General features: G+C 40.3%; 1 protein-coding gene and 1 long non-coding RNA gene across 2 annotated transcripts in view; both read left to right on the top strand.

Annotated features, from left to right (window-relative positions):
- Positions 1-18,144, top strand: part of LOC134291450 (uncharacterized) — a 383,602-nt gene that overhangs the window by 126,092 nt on the left and 239,366 nt on the right. The window lies entirely within an intron of this gene.
- LOC109425555 (insulin-like growth factor-binding protein complex acid labile subunit) lies at positions 3,699-6,172 on the top strand. The gene is made up of 2 exons (XM_062857106.1): positions 3,699-3,921; positions 3,989-6,172. The coding sequence occupies exons 1-2, from the start codon at positions 3,899-3,901 to the stop codon at positions 5,040-5,042; spliced, it is 1,077 nt and encodes a 358-aa protein (XP_062713090.1). The 5' UTR covers positions 3,699-3,898; the 3' UTR covers positions 5,043-6,172.

Below are 18,144 nucleotides of genomic sequence, written 5' to 3'. Positions count from 1 at the left end.
TCAACATCGCTCTGGAAGACGAAATGCGACGAGCCGAGCTCAACAGCCAGGGTATTTTTTTTTTACAAAATCCGATCAATTTGTGTGCTTTGCGGACGACATGGACATTATCGCCAGAACATTTGGAACGGTGGCAGAGCTGTACACCCGCCTGTAACGCGAAGCAGCAATGGTCGGACTGGTGGTGAAAGCCTCAAAAACAAAGTACATACTGGCAGGCGGAACCAAACACGACCGGGTCCGTCTAGGTAGTAATGTGACAATAGACGGGGATACCGGGGAGGAATTCGTCTACCTCGGATCGTTACTGACGACTGACAATGCTTGCCGTGAAATACGAAGACGCATCATCAGTGGAAGTCGTGCCTACTACGGGCTACAGAAGTACCTTCTTAGCAACGCTACTCCTACCGATATTCACCTATTTTGCTTTTATAAAACTGAGTGGTTGATACGAGATGTCCGCGTCCTAAGGTTTCACTGTAGACTCAAGCTTTTGATTGGTGTTTACAGATTTAACTACAACGCTGCACAGTAGACCTGACCGCTTTAATGCTTGTAATACAATGATGGAAGTCGATTCTATCATTTCTAGGATTTTTTCAATGGATGGCTTTGTTCGTGTAGATCAGACTAGACTAACCATCGAAATGGTACATTAGACATACGTAAAGCCTGTAAATTATAGACTGAAATGGAAATTTGCCGAAGAATTCACGTAGTTCTGGTAGGATGTATTCATCTATTCATTATTCTCTCGGCAGTCGAACCTGCACCATAAGCTGAATCATCAAAAACAAATCATAAAAAAGTCCTCCCAGATATTTTTGATTTTATTTGGATTTAATTGATACATTAAATAGTAGAAAGCCATTCGTTGATACACGGTTCCGAATAGTAAATTATTCTTGTTATCACTAAATATTAGGCGTGTTAACTTTTTCATAAATGTTCTCTGATTCTCAAGTCCAATATTTTGTGAAATATTGCCACATTTCAAAACCACGATTATTTTTTCTAAACAATACAAAATTGTCATACTTCTTCAAGCATGTTAAATAGAAGATCGATAGTTGTAAACTTCTCGTGGGATTTCGGCTTTCAGTCAAAGAAACGTTGGCGATGAGATAAGAAAATTGACGCTTTTCTTTGATTGAAAACCGAAATCCCACGAGCAGTCTTGTTAGAGATCACAGTCATTTGAACCTGACGTCGATATTCGGCCTCCTTTGTCTCCGACATTCGCAACACAAGCAATCAAACTACCGTACGAAACAAAAATATCAAACGAATGCACTTCACCACGATAGCGTCTTCGGGAGACGGTTCGGCTTTTGTTATTTCTGTCTGCTTCGATAATGAGACCTGTGTTTGCCATTTATGTGTTGTATTCAATGCAACATGCAAGAATAAACTAATATTAACGTTCATAATGGAAATTAGCTGAAAATCTATGCGAAAAGCAAGAATTAGACAAATGTCATCGTGTCAAACGGCATTGATTTGATCCTTTGTTATATGTATTGATCTTCGTTCTACCGCTTGTGTTGTGTGTAAGAGGTAACGGTAGCGCACGAGTGTAACAAAGCAAGCTGACACACGACTGCGACAACGAAATGAAGGTAGTGAAAAGTGTCGAATGTTTACAAGATTGCCCACGAGAAATAAGTCGGTTGAACCTCTACAAAGGTAGTTCTAAAATTAGACATTTTAATATATCAGAAACTCAGAAACGCAATTTTGAGGTCAAATTTCATCCTTTAAGGGGCTGGAATCACCGATGTAGTATAGAAAAAATATCGGGGTTCGTGTATTCAAATCCCCCCAAAACAAGTTGTATTTTTTCACAAATTTATTTCTCATTTGACTATTTAACGCACTTTGTCTTGAAATGCTTCAAGCATTTACGTGAGCGAGCAATGGTTCTTAAGCCTAGGCTTGTTAGCCAGGACTCAGTGTAAATGCCTGTGCCCCATCCCTGAAGCAAAATGGCCCAAGGAGTGACAAAACCTTTTTAGCTACGTCACTCCAAACGTTGGTGTTTAAATATACTAAAACACTTACACTCAAATCAGCACATCTACATGTACTACTCAAATACACTCACAAAATCTTGTCGCATCACTCGCTTATAGTGAATCCCAAATCAACCCATTCCAAATATCCAACTCCTTGACACCTATAGCACAGACAAACAGACGTAACACTCTGATAATTCCCACCGTACACCGATTTAACGGTCTTTTTCAAAATTTGATAGTTGGCCAACTGCCCAGCCGTGGCGCTCGCATAGTTTTTGTTCGAGATTGACGTTTGCTCACTACCGCCACCTAGTTGGTGGTCGGCCAAACATAGTCCTTTTAGCATTGGGCGAATATGTTTCCGTGACTATGATTTAAGTCGAAAAATGTTCGAAGTGTTACGTCTGTTTGTCTGTGCCTATAGGGCGCCGGTGAGTCGCTGGCCTTTCATAAAGTAGGTGTCATATCATCACATCCTTTCTTATCCTCGTAGTGGAGAAGATGGGCGTGGCCGGCAATGGAAGTTTTCATGTCTTTTTCTTCATCCTCTTATTGGATAGCTATTCCTTCCCAAATAGCATTCCATAAGCTATTAGAATGGGAGTATTAAGATTTTAACATGACAATTTTCGGTATGCAATCTACGAATTACTCCGTTACCACGCAACGCAATGCAACGCAAATGCTTCAAGCATTTACGTCTTCAATATTAGGAATTGCGCAGTTTTCGTCAAATCTGGGGTACAAAATTATCAATCAGTTTTAAAATTTTGTAACTAAATCGGTGCAACTTCATGGCACTCATGTACAATGTACACGTATCAACATTGCGCGAGAATAAGTTAAGTTCGATTTATAGTACAATTTTCAGAAATTGTTCGATATTTGAATAGTGTTCAACAACTGGCAAACCACCATGAAAAGGAAAACAAAACATTTTTTTTAATTTAATTTATAATTTAAATACCTAGTTATAATTCTCAAAATATAAAAATTTTCGTAATACTTTTTCATATACGAAATTATTAAAACAAATGGGAAAATTATGTGTAGAGTTATGAAAAATAATCAACAGGTCAGGTAAGCTTCGAACTCACGACGTGGCACGTAACTATTAATACTAAGCCTTCTAAACTTTGACTTTGGACAGACCTTTCACATGATAAGTAAGTGTCACATCGAAATATCTACCACACGAATTACTCAGTCTCAGACGATTCTGCTGAACATTTTCCAGCAAATTGAATCACTATGCACCGGCGGCACCGCACCACCGAGTGATGCTCGGATAAATTATACCGCAGGTGTGCGGCATGGAACGAAGCGGAATTCGACCCTTTCACAGCCGATGGCTCCCCCGGTTCCCCCACCGGTGATGAACCCGCACCGTGACCCGGCGTTGAATAGGTTTTTTCGCGAGAACTTAAGGTGAATATATGACAAAGCCACAGCCAAAATTTTCAAAAGCACAAATCTGAAGAACCATTGGACGGTTTGCTCTGAAAAGTTGATCGATTGGTCACCACCAGCGAGTAACCAATCGATCAACTTTTCAGCGCAAACCGACACGTGGTTCTTCAGATTTGTGATCATGAAAATTCGGGCTGTGGCTTCGTCATATCTTCACCTTAACTCTCGCACTGATGCAGACTCCAGTACCTACTAAGTCGACGTCGTCGTGACCTTAGAGGCGCGCTTAGATGAATTTATTGAATTTAAAAGCTCGCTAATAGACGAGCATAGAACATGAACGAAAAATAACAAACGGTTCCCCCCTCGGTCCGTTCGGGTTGAGTGAAGGGGCATGATGGAGTGGGTTCAGTTCGTCGATAGCCATTCCACCAGGGGGATGTAACTGGAAGTGCTGCTGCAGTGCAATGAATTGTCTGGTGTTGTTTGGGTAAGTGGATAGCAAGTTCCCATGGGTGAAAGTGCCTTTGCCTAATTCAAGTGATGGTGTTTTGTAGCGTGCTTTTGATCAGCCACCAGTTCTCGGTGGGACTTCTGCTGAAGCGGTACAGTTGTGATAACTACGTGCTGTCCTGGTGCCAACTACACAATGTTACGATCCAGTCAGATCGGGACCTTCAGATGGTTGAATTCCCTAAGGTGCTACAGATAGGGTTCCTCAACGGATCGATACCGCATTTTTCGCATCTCATGAATCTGGGCCTGTTCAAAGCCGGTGTCCTGAGGGTCTTCGCACGTGGCACGAAGATCAGTCGACTCACGCTTCCGAATACGATCGAACAGCTGTACTTCAGAGATAACGACATCATCTCGGTGGATATTGAACCCAAAACCAAGTATTCAATGAAATACCTGAGGATTCACATAAACAAACTACGAGATATCTCAAATCTCAGGTCCCTCGTCAACCTCGTAGAATTAAACCTGTGTGACAACTTGATCGAGCACGTGTCTTTCGACACATTCGCCGGCATGACGTATCTCAAGCAGCTGCTCCTGTGTGGAAACCGCATCAAAACCATCTCCACAGCGCTCAACATTAACCTGCCCAATCTCTATCATCTGGATCTGTCCGGTAATTTCCTGTTCAACGGAACCTTTCTCGCGCGGTGGTACTTCCCCCGTCTCGGGAACTTCTCCCTCCGGGACAACCTCCTGACCCGGCTGGACGTGCGGATGTTCTCCGATCGCTTCACGCTCCTGAAGATTCTCGACGTCGAGCACAACCCACTGGACTGTGATACGTACCAACAGCTGCTCAAGTTGGTCCATCAGCGCAAAATAATCTACAATGTCGACAAGCGGGTCTGCGCCATTCCGCCGACCATCCTGCCTAGGTTCATTCCCACCGGGAACGAACTGGACGCGGCCCAAGGCGGCGGTGATCTGCACCAGCAGATAAAACAGCTCAAGGAACGCATCTATCAACAGGTGAAGATCATTAATAGCCAACGGATCGAAATCCAGCAGCTTCAGGCCAACCTGAGCTCGCTGATGGAGCAGTTCGATCTGGTGGCCGATACGGCGGCGCATGTAAATGATCCGTTCTAAACTTAGTAGAGGAAGACGGGGTAAGACCGCCACCCTAAGCCAAAAAAATCATAACTAGAAACTGACAATGAATTACACTAATTTTAACACAGCATATCTTTTTTCAAAGTGTTAGGTATGCAAGAAAATTATCTTACGATTCGTGCTGTTGAAACTTTTATAATTTTGAGCCATTTGAAAATGTGATTAAAAAAGCGCTTAATTTTTTGACGGCGGGGTAAGACGGCCCACCAAAGGGGTAAGAAGGACCATCACGTTTTTTTTAAATAATTCTGATTAGAAATGTTTGAATTCCATACGTTGTAATGAGATATGACTCCCTTAAGTTCTTCACAGGGGAAATTAGTTCACATAATTGTTTAAAGGCTACCATTTATTGTTTTTATTGGGACACTGTAAATATGAATGCTCCAGCACCCATTATTATCACAAAAATGTTGTTTCTGGTCACGTTCAGCACAAACAACTCAAACATGAGTTTATTTTTGTGAAATGGCATATTTTTCACAATCAATTTTCGTTATATTGGGTTGCAGCTATTTTGTTCTATGAACTGGGGGGGTGGCCGTCTTACCCCGTTCAAGGTGGTCGCTTTTACCCCACTTGGGCAGATTTTACTTATGAGGCTAGGTCCTAACGATTTTTTTTTCAATCTCAATCCCGCTCCTCTTATGCTTTGGTGACATTCCTGGTAAGTTATGAGCTGGTTATTTTTTTGGTTTGAAAACGTTTTCCGAATAAAAAACCTTAAGGTTATATGCGACAAATTTAGATCAAAAACATCATCATGAAGCAAAATTTTTGTTTTGATTATTTGTTTTGAAATTCTCAATGTAAACATTGCAAAAAATGGCTCAAAATGACAAATCCTGTACTTGACCAGAGTACTGGGTGAAAGTTTAAAGAAAACGGCATTTTCATGTTGAACAGCAGGTGGTCCGTCTTACCCCGGCGGGTCTTCTTACCCCGTCTTCCCCTATAGTGATGCATGTTTTTTTTCGCGTTTGCGGAATGATTTGCGAGAGTGTTTATGCGATTATTTGATTGTACTTAAGCGTGTCCGGTGAGTGTCTAAACAAACAAACAAACATGTTTCGAGGATGGAGTGGAATAAAGATTGTTGTGTTTAATTGAGGCACCTATTCCTTTTTCAATCGAGCCATTATAGTACTGTTTGATGAGTCATTTGGTACATTAGTCTAGGAGCAATCACTTCCGTTTAAGTAAGCCGATCACAATTGATATGATCTATTGGACTTAGTGAAGCTGTATGATCTCCTAGATAGTTGCATTTTTTCTCAAGGTAAGTAAATCATGTTTCTGTGTATAGCAGTTGAGAAGTTGAATCCCGACTGGATGAAAGTTACAAGAATATAACAGATTGTGTTATTTTGATACAATGATTTTTGTAACAATGGTTGCTAATAAGCATGTACTGTTGATGTAATCAAAATATTAAAATGTGATTCAAAAATCCGATTTAATCCTGTAAGCCACTTCCTGGTAGCAAATAACGGTACAGTGGTTTACCTGCTCTGTTTCAGGGTAGTTACGTGGTTGCGTGGGAGGAGCACCAGATTTGGCTCCAACAGGCTCCGATACACGTGCACTAATCAGGGGGCAGACGCAGGTAGGATGATTTTGTCCACAGCTAATCATCTTCACCCGGGTTCACTTCAACCTACTTCTCAAACTGGTATTTCACGTAATTCACTAATAACACGCTTGATGTTAACTGTTATTTAATTTATTACTATAATTAACTAGTTTAACAAAGAGTTTTACAATTCAAAATTAGCTTCCTACCCGTTGGGAAAATTCTTCACTTCTAGGTCGCGTCACAGTTTTTTCACTTCTAATCTAGAAATTCAAAATCAGCCCACACTTGCTGCGATTGCGGTTGGGTCGTTGCTACGGCAACGATGGCAGCCCGCTCACGTGGCAACGACGGTTGGCTCGACGTCGGGCGCCTGCGGTGTATGCTTAGCAAATTTTGTTCGCTACAAATCCACCTATGGTGAACAGAACCCTTCTTACACTTATTAAAATTATTGTTGTATTATTTGTATTGAATATATTTATTTTGTGTGATTGACCAAAAGTTCTAGAAAATATTGTGGATGTGGCATCTAGTGGATTGGTTTCCAAAATAGCATCATGGACCATGGACTAAACTACCAGAAATGCCAGACACCTCCTAGAATCTTGTATGGAATGTTTAAACAATACATAGCTGGTACAAAAGTGTCGATTTGGAAACCGCAAAATCTGCACCAAGCCATTTGAAATCCGCACCGAGGTCACCAAATCCGCGCCAGTACAAAAACATATGGTTTTGATGACTGAAGCTCATAAAAAGCCAGAGTTTTGTTGCACTCCAGATGAAGAGCATTTCTAACGATAAATTATTTTTTCACTATTATAATTCTATGACTAAGGATGGTATCGCAGCTGAACTCATCAAGATGGGCCCAGAAAAGTTGGCCACCTGTCTGCATCGGCTGATAGTCAGGATCTGGGAAACCGAACAGCTACCGGAGGAGTGGAAGGAAGGGGTAATCTGCCCCATTCACAAGAAAGGCGACCATTTGGAATGTGAGAACTTCAGGGCAATCACTATTTTGAATGCTGCCTACAAAGTGCTATCCCAGATCATCTTCCGTCGTCTGTGTGTGTGTGTGTGTGTGTGTGTGTGTGTGTGTGTGTGTGTGTGTGTGTGTGTGTGTGTGTGTGTGTGTGTGTGTGTGTGTGTGTGTGTGTGTGTGTGTGTGTGTGTGTGTGTGTGTGTGTGTGTGTGTGTGTGTGTGTGTGTGTGTGTGTGTGTGTGTGTGTGTGTGTGTGTGTGTGTGTGTGTGTGTGTGTGTGTGTGTGTATACAATTCAACTCCCACTGTCCGGCAGTGGTATTATGGAAGAAAGATGTCTGCAGTTGTCTGTATGTTTTTTTACTGAGTTTCATACTCACGACTGAAATCATCTTTAGCCCGGGAGTTGAAAGGTGATAGCTCTGTTGGGATCCAGTGACCCGTTTCAGAATGTCTGGTTACTCACGTCCATTCCGAGGTCATTTTCACTTACAACAAGCCCCGCATGTGTGCATTACCGTTATCAAATAAATAATGAAAATGCAAACACACTTCCTGCTTCAAAGGTAACCTTCGAAACTGGCGCGTATTCAGTTCAATTTGTTATAGTAGGCCGTTCGCAATGCTGTTTTATTTTGTATGGCGAGTTTTAAAAATTTTAAAACTCGCCATACAAAATAAAACAGCATTGGGAACGGTCTAAGTAGTAACGATAATCAGAACTTTCTCACCGGAATCCATCCAAGGTAGCGCTGCCATCACCATGGGAACGTCGTAACAGCGCAGATAGGCTTGTTCGGCACGCTCCTCGTCTCACAACCATCGCGCACGTATTCAGTCATCATTAGAGCACACGTCACTTGGCCTCTCACATATAATTACCAATATGAGGCTACACTGTTTGATTCTGGAACCACTCGCGAATCTAATTCGCAAATCTGATTGCGTGATATATCAGCCAAAAACGCGAAAAATTCGGCCCCCTGGCGTGAATCCTCTGCTGTCAGCGGCATTCAATCACGTACAAGACACTAAAACTCTTCCGGATGTTGTAGCGCTGCCAGCTGCTCCAGTAACACGGATCCAATATGAACACAATCCTTTCTCACACGCGGGAGAGCCATCCGGATGGCGTAGCACCGACCAAACCGTCAGCAGAATCGCGAGGAAAAAAAAACTTTCAAACGCGAACGAAATGCGGCGAGCAGATCAAAACACTTCTGCGCGCGGCAACGCCTACCCCGTCACTTTCCAGATCATCTTCCGTCGTCTGTCACCTAAAACACATGAGTTCGTGGGAAGTTATCAAGCCGGCTTTATCGACGGCCGGTCGACAACGGACCAGATCTTTACCGTACGGCAAATCCTCCAGAAATGTCGTGAATACCAGGTCCCAACGCATCACCTGTTCATCGACTTCAAAGCGGCATACGACAGTATCGACCGTGCAGAGCTATGGAGAATCATGGACGAAAACGGCTTTCCTGGGCAGCTGACTAGACTGATTAAGGCAACGATGAACGGTGTGCAAAACTGCGTAAGGGTTTCGGGTGAACTATCTAGTTCATTCGAATCTCGCCGGGGACTGCAACAAGGTGATGGACTCTCATGCCTACTCTTCAATATCGCTCTGGAAGGTGTGATGCGACGAGCCGGGCTCAACAGCCGGGGAACGATTTTCACAAAATCCGGACAATTTGTGTGCTTTGCGGAAGACATGGACATTATTGCCAGAACATTTGGAAAGGTGGCAGAGCTGTACACCCGCCTGAAACGCGAAGCAGCAAAGGTCGGACTGGTGGTGAATGCCTCAAAAACAAAGTACATGCTGGTAGGCGGAACCGAAAACGACCGGATCCGTCTGGGTAGTAATGTAACGATAGACGGGGATACTTTCGAGGTGGTGGAGGAATTCGTCTACCTCGGATCCTTACTGACGGCTGACAACAACGTGAGCCGTGAAATTCGGAGGCGCATCATCAGCGGAAGTCGGGCCATCTACGGGCTCCAGAAGAAACTGCGGTCGAAAAAGATTCACCCACGCACCAAATGCACCATGTACAAAACGCTGATAAGACCGGTGATCCTCTACGGGCACGAGACATGGACCATGCTCGAGGAGGACCTGCAAGCACTCGGAGTTTTCGAGCGACGCGTGCTAAGAACGATCTTCGGCGGTGTGCAGGAGAACGGTGTGTGGCGGAGAAGAATGAACCACGAGCTCGCTGCACTTTACGGCGAACCCAGCATCCAGAAGGTGGCCAAAGCTGGAAGGATACGGTTGGCAGGGCATGTTGCAAGAATTGTTACTCGCCAGCTCAGGGTTAAAGGGATCACAGGGTCGTTTATCGGCTTGTACACGCAACACACACACAGCTGAAAGGTACTCACCATAAGCAGAAACTGCTCGAATTGAACCACTGCCCACTGACTTCACCTTTCGTCGATTAAACGGAAGTTAACCAAAATGTTCAACACCGAGAAATTTCAAATTCAAAATAAGTTTTGGAAATCCGAAAGTGGAAGCAATTTGGTTCCTTTCTGAACCCGACAAAGCGGAGATACGAAAAGGAGTGGAAATATCAATCATCAGGGCTATGCTCTTTGAACAAATAGCTACTGAGGCCAAATTTTCATAATAGTGTTACAATTTATTAATGACGTCATGCGGGGTACTTGCGTGTTTCTTTATTGTTACTAACAAAACTAATTGTCCTAATAACAATTGCCACAAACTTTTGTTTTAAATTAACTTTCGCGCACTTCTCTAACTTTCGAGATTTCCAGGGAAAAGAGCTTTTTTCCTGGTCGCGAAGACCTTTTTATCAAAATTGAAAATTCTCGAGGGAGCCGAAGTTCTGCCGAGAATCGTTCGTGAATAAAATTTACGAACGATTTTTGACATTTATGCTCCTAACATGGTGGTTTGCCATAATCGCCTTGGGGTTCCATCTACGAGCAAGTAGTACAAATCCGGGCGGGATTTATGTGTTACCCCGTCACGGAGAGTAGTTTACAATGCTCAAAAAGTACACATACAAACTGAAGGTGTGTTGTGAGTGGAGCAGCGATCACTACACACATCAAGCCACTGTGTGCAGCCACTGACCCATTTAGTGTTAGTAGGAGATCTATTTGTTTAAAGGGCGTGTTATTCTTTTGGGAAGAGGGAATATCAAATTGCGGTGGAGCCGACAAATAAAAATTGTAACCGCTGGTTACAGAATGCCGGACAACAACCCTGCAAAGCTGGTGTTTGCAACTGATCCGGTTGGCACAAGAAGGCGTGGAGCGCAGAGAGCACGATGGGCGGACCAGGTGGAGCGTGACTTGGCGAGCATCGGGCGCGACCGAGGATGGAGAGCGGCAGCCACGAACCGTGTATTATGGAGAAATATTGTTGATTCAGTTTTATCTTGAATTTGATGTAATACTAAATAAATGAAAAATAATTCTATGACTTTAGATGACAACTTATACATCAAACAAGAATTGAAAAATGTTGCAAACAGGCATTTTTTTATTGGGAAAAGTTTTGAATCGATAGTTCTTTGATTGTGGGCTTCGTGGCCGTGCGGTTAGCAGCGACAGTCGTCTAGGCGTATCGTAAGCCTCGGAGTGTGGGTTCGATTCCCGCTCCTGTCGGTGAAAACCTTTCGACAAACGAAAAATTCATCACTGGGCCACTGGGCGTTCCTTGTATTGTCCGTTGTCTAGTGTAAGTAATGTATTCAGTCTGTGCAGCCTCTGGCTAAAGACGGTGTGAATTGTCTTTAATCAATCAGTGTGTCTGCTATTTTACGAGAATAGGTTTTCCAGATTCCTGATCCTTGAAACAATTCCGAAAATGGATCAATATTGGCGAATCTTTTGAAACGATTTATAACACACGTTATGGTTGAAAACCTGAAATAAAATCTGTAAATACCAAAAGATCGTTCGAGAGAATTGAAAGAAAATTGTTAGAAACTTCTCAAGAATTTCATGGATTACTTTTTCAGAAACTTATTTGATGAAGATACAAATAGAATAATGCTAGTGGAATTCATTGATTAAATCATCAATAAATTTTACTTCCAGGGGAGATGTTTATAAAAAGAAAACACTTCATAAAAAATGTCTGGCAAATGTTCTGAACATTACGCAAAAGATATGTAAAAAGGTATTATTCCAACAGAAATTTATGATAATAGCTTCTGGCCGCACCGCACCCTTGGAAATTCAGTGAAGATTTTAGCAAGAATGTCCTCAGTCTTAGGATTCCGAAAGTTTCAATGATTTGTTTCAAGTATTCTGCAAAAATATCCTTCAAAAATGCTACCAATAACTGTTCCCGCAACTCCACAACGAGTGCTCCGACTGGAAATCAAAGAGAAATTTTACTTATTTATTTATTTATTTATTTATTTATTTATTTCGTCAACCGACGTAGACTAGTACATTTACATATACATATTTTTTGTTTCTTAATGCTATAGTTTAGTCTAAGAAATACATAAAAAATATTAAAAAATTAAATTAGGATAGGTAGTGTATTTATAATGTTTTTAGGTGTTGGGACTTCGAAGACTGTAAAAGTATTTTCTAAGGTTATGCCGAGACATTGTAAAGTCAATGGTTTCGCAGTGTTGATTATAAATGTCCATCATTCGATTAAGAGGCCCAAATTTGGCGTAGTTTGTTCTACGGTGGTTTGTTATGAATATGTTTCGATTTCGTAGTTGCCGAGAAGGTATGTAAAAATTTAATGAGGATAAGATTTTTGTTGAATCAATACGTTGTGAAACGATATCGTTAACAAAAGAAACCATTGCAATTTCACGCCGCTCTTTCAATGTTTGTATGTCGATAAGCTTGCAGCGTGCTTCATATGATGGAAGTGGAAATGAAGTCCAACCTAATTTACGAAGAGCATATAATAGAAATTGCTTTTGTACTGATTCTAATCTTTCTTCGTGCGTGATTGAAAAAGGAGACCATACAATGCTGCAATATTCCAGTATTGATCTTACATATGCAATATACAGAGTTTTGATTGTGTATGGGTCATTAAAGTTGTAGCAGAAACGCTTAATAAACCCTAGCATGTTATTAGCCCTGTGAATTATTGTGTTGTAGTGGTCTACGAAAGTAAGCTTAGAGTCTAAGATTACTCCTAAGTCTCTTACTCTTTCACATTTTTCCACATTTTGATTTCCTAATGCAACTGAAATGTTTGGTGTTGTTCGTTTTCTGCTAAATGATATTAAGTTGCATTTTTTTACATTTAATTCTAAAAGGCTTTTTTTGCACCATACGTAGAATATGTGAATTTCATTCATTTACAATAGAAGTTTACGTATTTTTAGGATAATTCTTTCGGAATTTTAGCAAAAAAAATCAAATTCGACATAAATTCTACAAATAACTGATTCAGGAACTAACTTTGTGAATTCCGTTAAACTCATCCATAATGAATGAAAAAAGTCCTGCATGTTACCAAAAATCGCTAGTTTATCAAAAGCTTCTTCCATGGAATTTTCTAAGAATGCAATCATCTTCAGGGCGTCTTACCTATATATTTTATAAAAAAAATTCTGAATTTTCACGACATACTGCGTCAGATTGATTTCTCACGACACATACAGTCTACAGAACCAATGATTTTCTTTACGAGATTCTATTAAATGTGACTACAAAATTCTTCCAAATTTCCGGTAGGATTTTTTTTACAAATTTCATAAAAAACAGCTTTCAGTACACTCCGACCTTATTTTACGTCCGTTTATTTTACGCTGGATTGATTTACGTCCACTTTTTTACGTCCAAAACTTACACGAAACTACAAATCAACCCAAATTTAAGTTCTTTTGACGCAATCCCGCACCTCCGTGGAATTACTCAAATTTGCGTCAAACAGCGATAGTGGTCACTAGGTAGTCCTCGTTTGATCGCTGCAAAATTTTTCACCCAGTGGTAAGTTATTTTCACCCAGCGGAGGCCTTATTTGACGCAAATTTGGGTTTAGTCAAGATAACCCAAATTTGGCTTCTTCCACGGAGCCACACGGATGTGTCTTTGTTTTTGACAACTTTCGTGTGGGGAGAGGGAGAAAACAACCCAATGCTGAGTAAAAACTAAAAGCTGTTTAGCCAAATTTGAATTTTTTTAACTTATTCGCTGGGTTTAAATATTTTTCAGTGTAGATTAACGTCCATCAATCATTGCTCTAAACCTTTATTAGTTTTCGAAATCTTCACATGTAATGTTCTGTAATGTTCGAAAGGACAACAAAAACAAACCAGTGGTAGCTTCTGATGTCATTATTTCTTATGATAGATGGCAACACTGTTCAAATTGAATCATATATTGCTGAATATATACACATGAATGTATGCAATATGGAAGACTCTTCTGCATAATTAAAGTAGACGTCAAAAGCTGTTCATGTTGCATAGAATAAAACGAAGTTTTTTTTAAAGCTGGCAACACTGCTGAACTGTAAATAAAAATGTGAATACAGTATAATTCACTACAATTGGGATGGTGTGCATGTTCATTGTAGTTTGAAGTAACGTAAAACAATATCAAGTAGTCATCTAGATTAACCTTAAGTACTTTTTTTTGTAAAATCTGGTCCTTCAAAATTATCTCTGCAACTGACAACACTGCATAATGTTAAGCATCGATCAACACGATTTTGAGATAATATATCGAATTCGATTGTTCAGTTAAGATTGCATAGAAGTCGAGTGGCATTTTTGGCGTCATTTTACAATACAAAAATCAAGTGCAGCACATTGTTTCACAGGAACGCAGAATCAAAACAAAAAAAGGGTTACCATCAGTGTGTTTTTCGATGCTCACAGGGTTACTAGAAGTTCAAATTAGAAAATGAACCCCGTTGGTTTGCATGAGGTGTCGTTCAAACCAACGGGGGTAGACGGTATAGTGCACCTCATGAGCAGTTCATTCCACAGAGAATGCTTCTAGGATTTCGTCCAGGAATTCCTCAGGAAATTTCTCTAGGAATTCCTCCGGTAATATCTTCAGCAATTCCTCTGGAAAACTCTTCAGGGAATCCTCCTTCCTGGTGGATTCCACGACGGAAATTCCTGGACGAATCTCTGGAGGAATCCCCGGGAGAAATCATGGAGAAATATCCAAAAGAATTCCGGAAAATAATCCCGGAAAAAGTTCTAGAGAAATAACTGAAGGAATCACCTTGGGAATCGCCGGAGAAATTGCTGATGGGAGTCATTGAAGAATTCCCGGAGAAATTCCTAGAGGGAGTCGTAAAGAAATTCCAAGTGGAATTCCAGGAAAAATTTTGGAAGGATTTCCTGAAGAAATTCCTAGTGGAATTTCTGGAGAAATTGCAGGGAAAATTAATAGAGACATCCGCGGAGGAATTTCCAGAGAAATTTCCGGCGGAATTCCTGGAGAAAACAAAGAAGAAATTCCCAGAGGAATTCTTGGAGAAGTTCTCAGAGCGTTTTCTGAAAAAAGTCACGGAAGACTTCCTGAAGAAAGACTTCCTGGAGGAATTTTCAGTGGATTTTTTTTGAAAAAAAAACGGAAGTGTTCCTGAAGAAATTTCCGAAGGAATTTCTGAGGGAATTCCCGCAGGAATTCCTGGAAGAATTTTAGGAGGATTTCCAGGACAATTTCTTGAAGAAATTTCCGAAGCAATTGCGGAAGAATTTTGCCGAAGACAGCATCATTCTATCTTATCAGGTTTCTGAGATATGAGGGTTTGAACATTTTTGACACTGGCGCCGCCTAGCGGCCGAATCACGAACCAAAGTCGCCGTTGCCAGTTAGTTCTTAACCTGCTGAACAAATTCGCCGAAGACACTATACTTCTATCTCATCGGGATCTTGAGATATACTTTGCGCAAAGTATGAGGCCAATTTTAGTACCCCAAGACAATCCGGAATAACTCCGGAACCATGTGGACCAGGCACCCATGTCCCCGGCATCAAAAACTAGAAGAGTTTTTCGGGAAGTTGTGAAAATTTCATCAAAATCCATAGAAAAACAAAAAAGTTATGACCATTTTTGTGCTTTTCCGAAGGTGGAAAATGTACGTTGGCTGGATGAAGGTTGGCTGGATGAACCCAACTAACAATGACTCATTTAAGATGATACGGGACGCCGTGTTGATTTGCCTATCTTTCCTCCCTTTCTAACGATTTGCCTCGCGATTTTGAAGATGGTAATCTCGATTTCTATCGCACAGAAGAGACTGAAAAACAATCAGCATATGCACTGCAAGAGAGCATACACAATAAGTTTTTGTTCTATAATATGAAGTAAAATCTGAGATAACCATCTTAGTAGCAACAGAGCAATGGCGGATATTTCCTCGATCGGCGAACGGCACCCCTTAACAGGCACCATTATGACGAATTAATTCAGCATAATGTTGAATAACATTTGAATTATTTTCACGTACAACCAGGGCCGGATTTAAGGGGGGGCCAGGGGGGCCATGGCCCCGGGCCCCCACATTTTAGGGGCCCCCACAAAATCTAACTTCAAATGGGAACCGAAAAAAAGTAGTGCTAGAAACATCTTGATTTAATTTTTATCACAAGTACTTCTACTCTCAAGATGTGTGCGAAATATTGTGCTTCAAATAAGAAAGAAGCAAATATCTGCTTTTTATAAAATTTTAAACTTGCTCTGAAATTGTTAAGATTTTATCAATTCAAAGATCTCTCTTGTGAATTGCACAAGGTAATTCACCGGAAATACATGAGAAAATCTTCACCTGAATTCTGGATGAAATCTTAAACTTTATGGAATAGAGAGTCAAAAAGTTTCTACTGAAAATCCGTGTTTATTTCTGTCGAAAATTATTGGTGTTATTTTCAAACATTTCCTACATAGTTCTTTGAAGATTTGCAAGTGTTTCTATCAGAATAAAGAAAAGTTTTTAGAATTGTAGAGTTTGATTCCGCTTACTAAACTTATAAATTATTCAAATCGGATCCCATTTTTTTTTGCAAAGATCTGGTCCGAATTTCTTAAATATGATAAAATTCATGATGATTTTTTCTTCCTGACTTGAAAGTGTAATTTAAGGCGAACTCTTAACAAATTCATAGGTTCCCCGTGAATATTGCAGTAGATATTTGTGGAGAAATTCTTGAAAAATCCTGAAATATTTAAAATTTCGCAAACAATTTTTGATTAAATTGACTAAAAATTTGTCCGCCAAAGATTATTTGAAAAATTTACTTATAATTCAATTCAAAATAAAACAGAAATTCCATCAGGAACTAATTATGGATTTCCCATGAAATTTCTTCAGTAGCTTTTAGTAGAATTTCCGCTAAAAATACCACTATGGATTTTTTTCCTCTTAAAGTTTTACAAAGAGTTCTTAACAGTTATTTTGCGCGTTCACCAGAAACTACTCTCGAAGTCACGATAGAAATTATACTTAAGTTCCACAAAAAAGAAACATGGTTATCGATTAGCAACTCTATAGATTTCATCAATGATTCTGCAAGAAATTCTATTTGGAGATTTTGAAATAACGGCCCCAAAGATAGCGCTATAAATTTTATCTGAAATTTATCGAAAATGTCTCCTATAACATGTATTTTGCATTTTCTTAAAGGACTTTCTCATGAATTTTGACTTGATCAATAGAATTTAATACTGTTAACACACCGCATAAAGTGTTATTCACTTGATAAAATGTTTTTTTACAATCGTCTTCAGACTAGATTTTCATATCTGGATCTCTCTTTTTTCTAGTTATACTAATTAAGCTAGATTAATTTCTTCATTAACAACCCTTATTTTTGGATTTTTTTCAAATTTTCTGGATTTTTCTACAATGAAAAAAAAAATCCTCTAAAAGGAGGGCCCCCACAACACTGTGGCCCCGGGCCCCCACATTTGTAAATTCGGCCCTGCGTACAACCTATGTTCGGGTTTTGTTCAAACAAATTTGGAGAAGTTATAAAGCATCGTGTTGTGCACCAACTTATTTTTTTATTGTTAAAAGCATTTAACAAATATACAGGAAAGCTTTTATTAAGCTTTGGCAAAAATGATTGAAAATAAATAAAATGCAAAAATGTTGAACTCTCACGACGCGGATAAGTGGACCGGTTTGGATTTTGACGTTTCTTGGAGGAAAGTCAAAACAGTTTCATTCTCCTCCCCACCCCTTCACCCACAGATCGGTGGCGCCAACCGATTGCGATCCCCAAGAAATGTCAAAATTCGAATCGGTTGGTTATGCCCGCCGCCGGCATTACCGCTCGCGGATAAGTGGATAAGGAAACCTGTAGACATTCTGGAAAAATCACCTGAGCAATTGCTGGATAAATTTTTCAACTAAATTCTGAAGGAATAACTAAAGGCATCCATAGGTTTTTTTTTCATCTCAGAGGGATGAATTTCTAGGAATTCTAATAGTTAATCATCGATAATCACTGCAGCAAATTTCTGGATGCATCCCTAGAGAGGTTTCTGTTGACATTCCTGGGAAAGTCCAGCAGAAATCCCACCAAGAG

This window comes from Aedes albopictus, chromosome 3 (assembly GCF_035046485.1).
Source record: "Aedes albopictus strain Foshan chromosome 3, AalbF5, whole genome shotgun sequence".
Taxonomy (NCBI): domain Eukaryota; kingdom Metazoa; phylum Arthropoda; class Insecta; order Diptera; family Culicidae; genus Aedes; species Aedes albopictus.
Note: the sequence above shows the minus strand (reverse complement) of the source record. Positions and strands in the feature narration are given on the sequence as shown.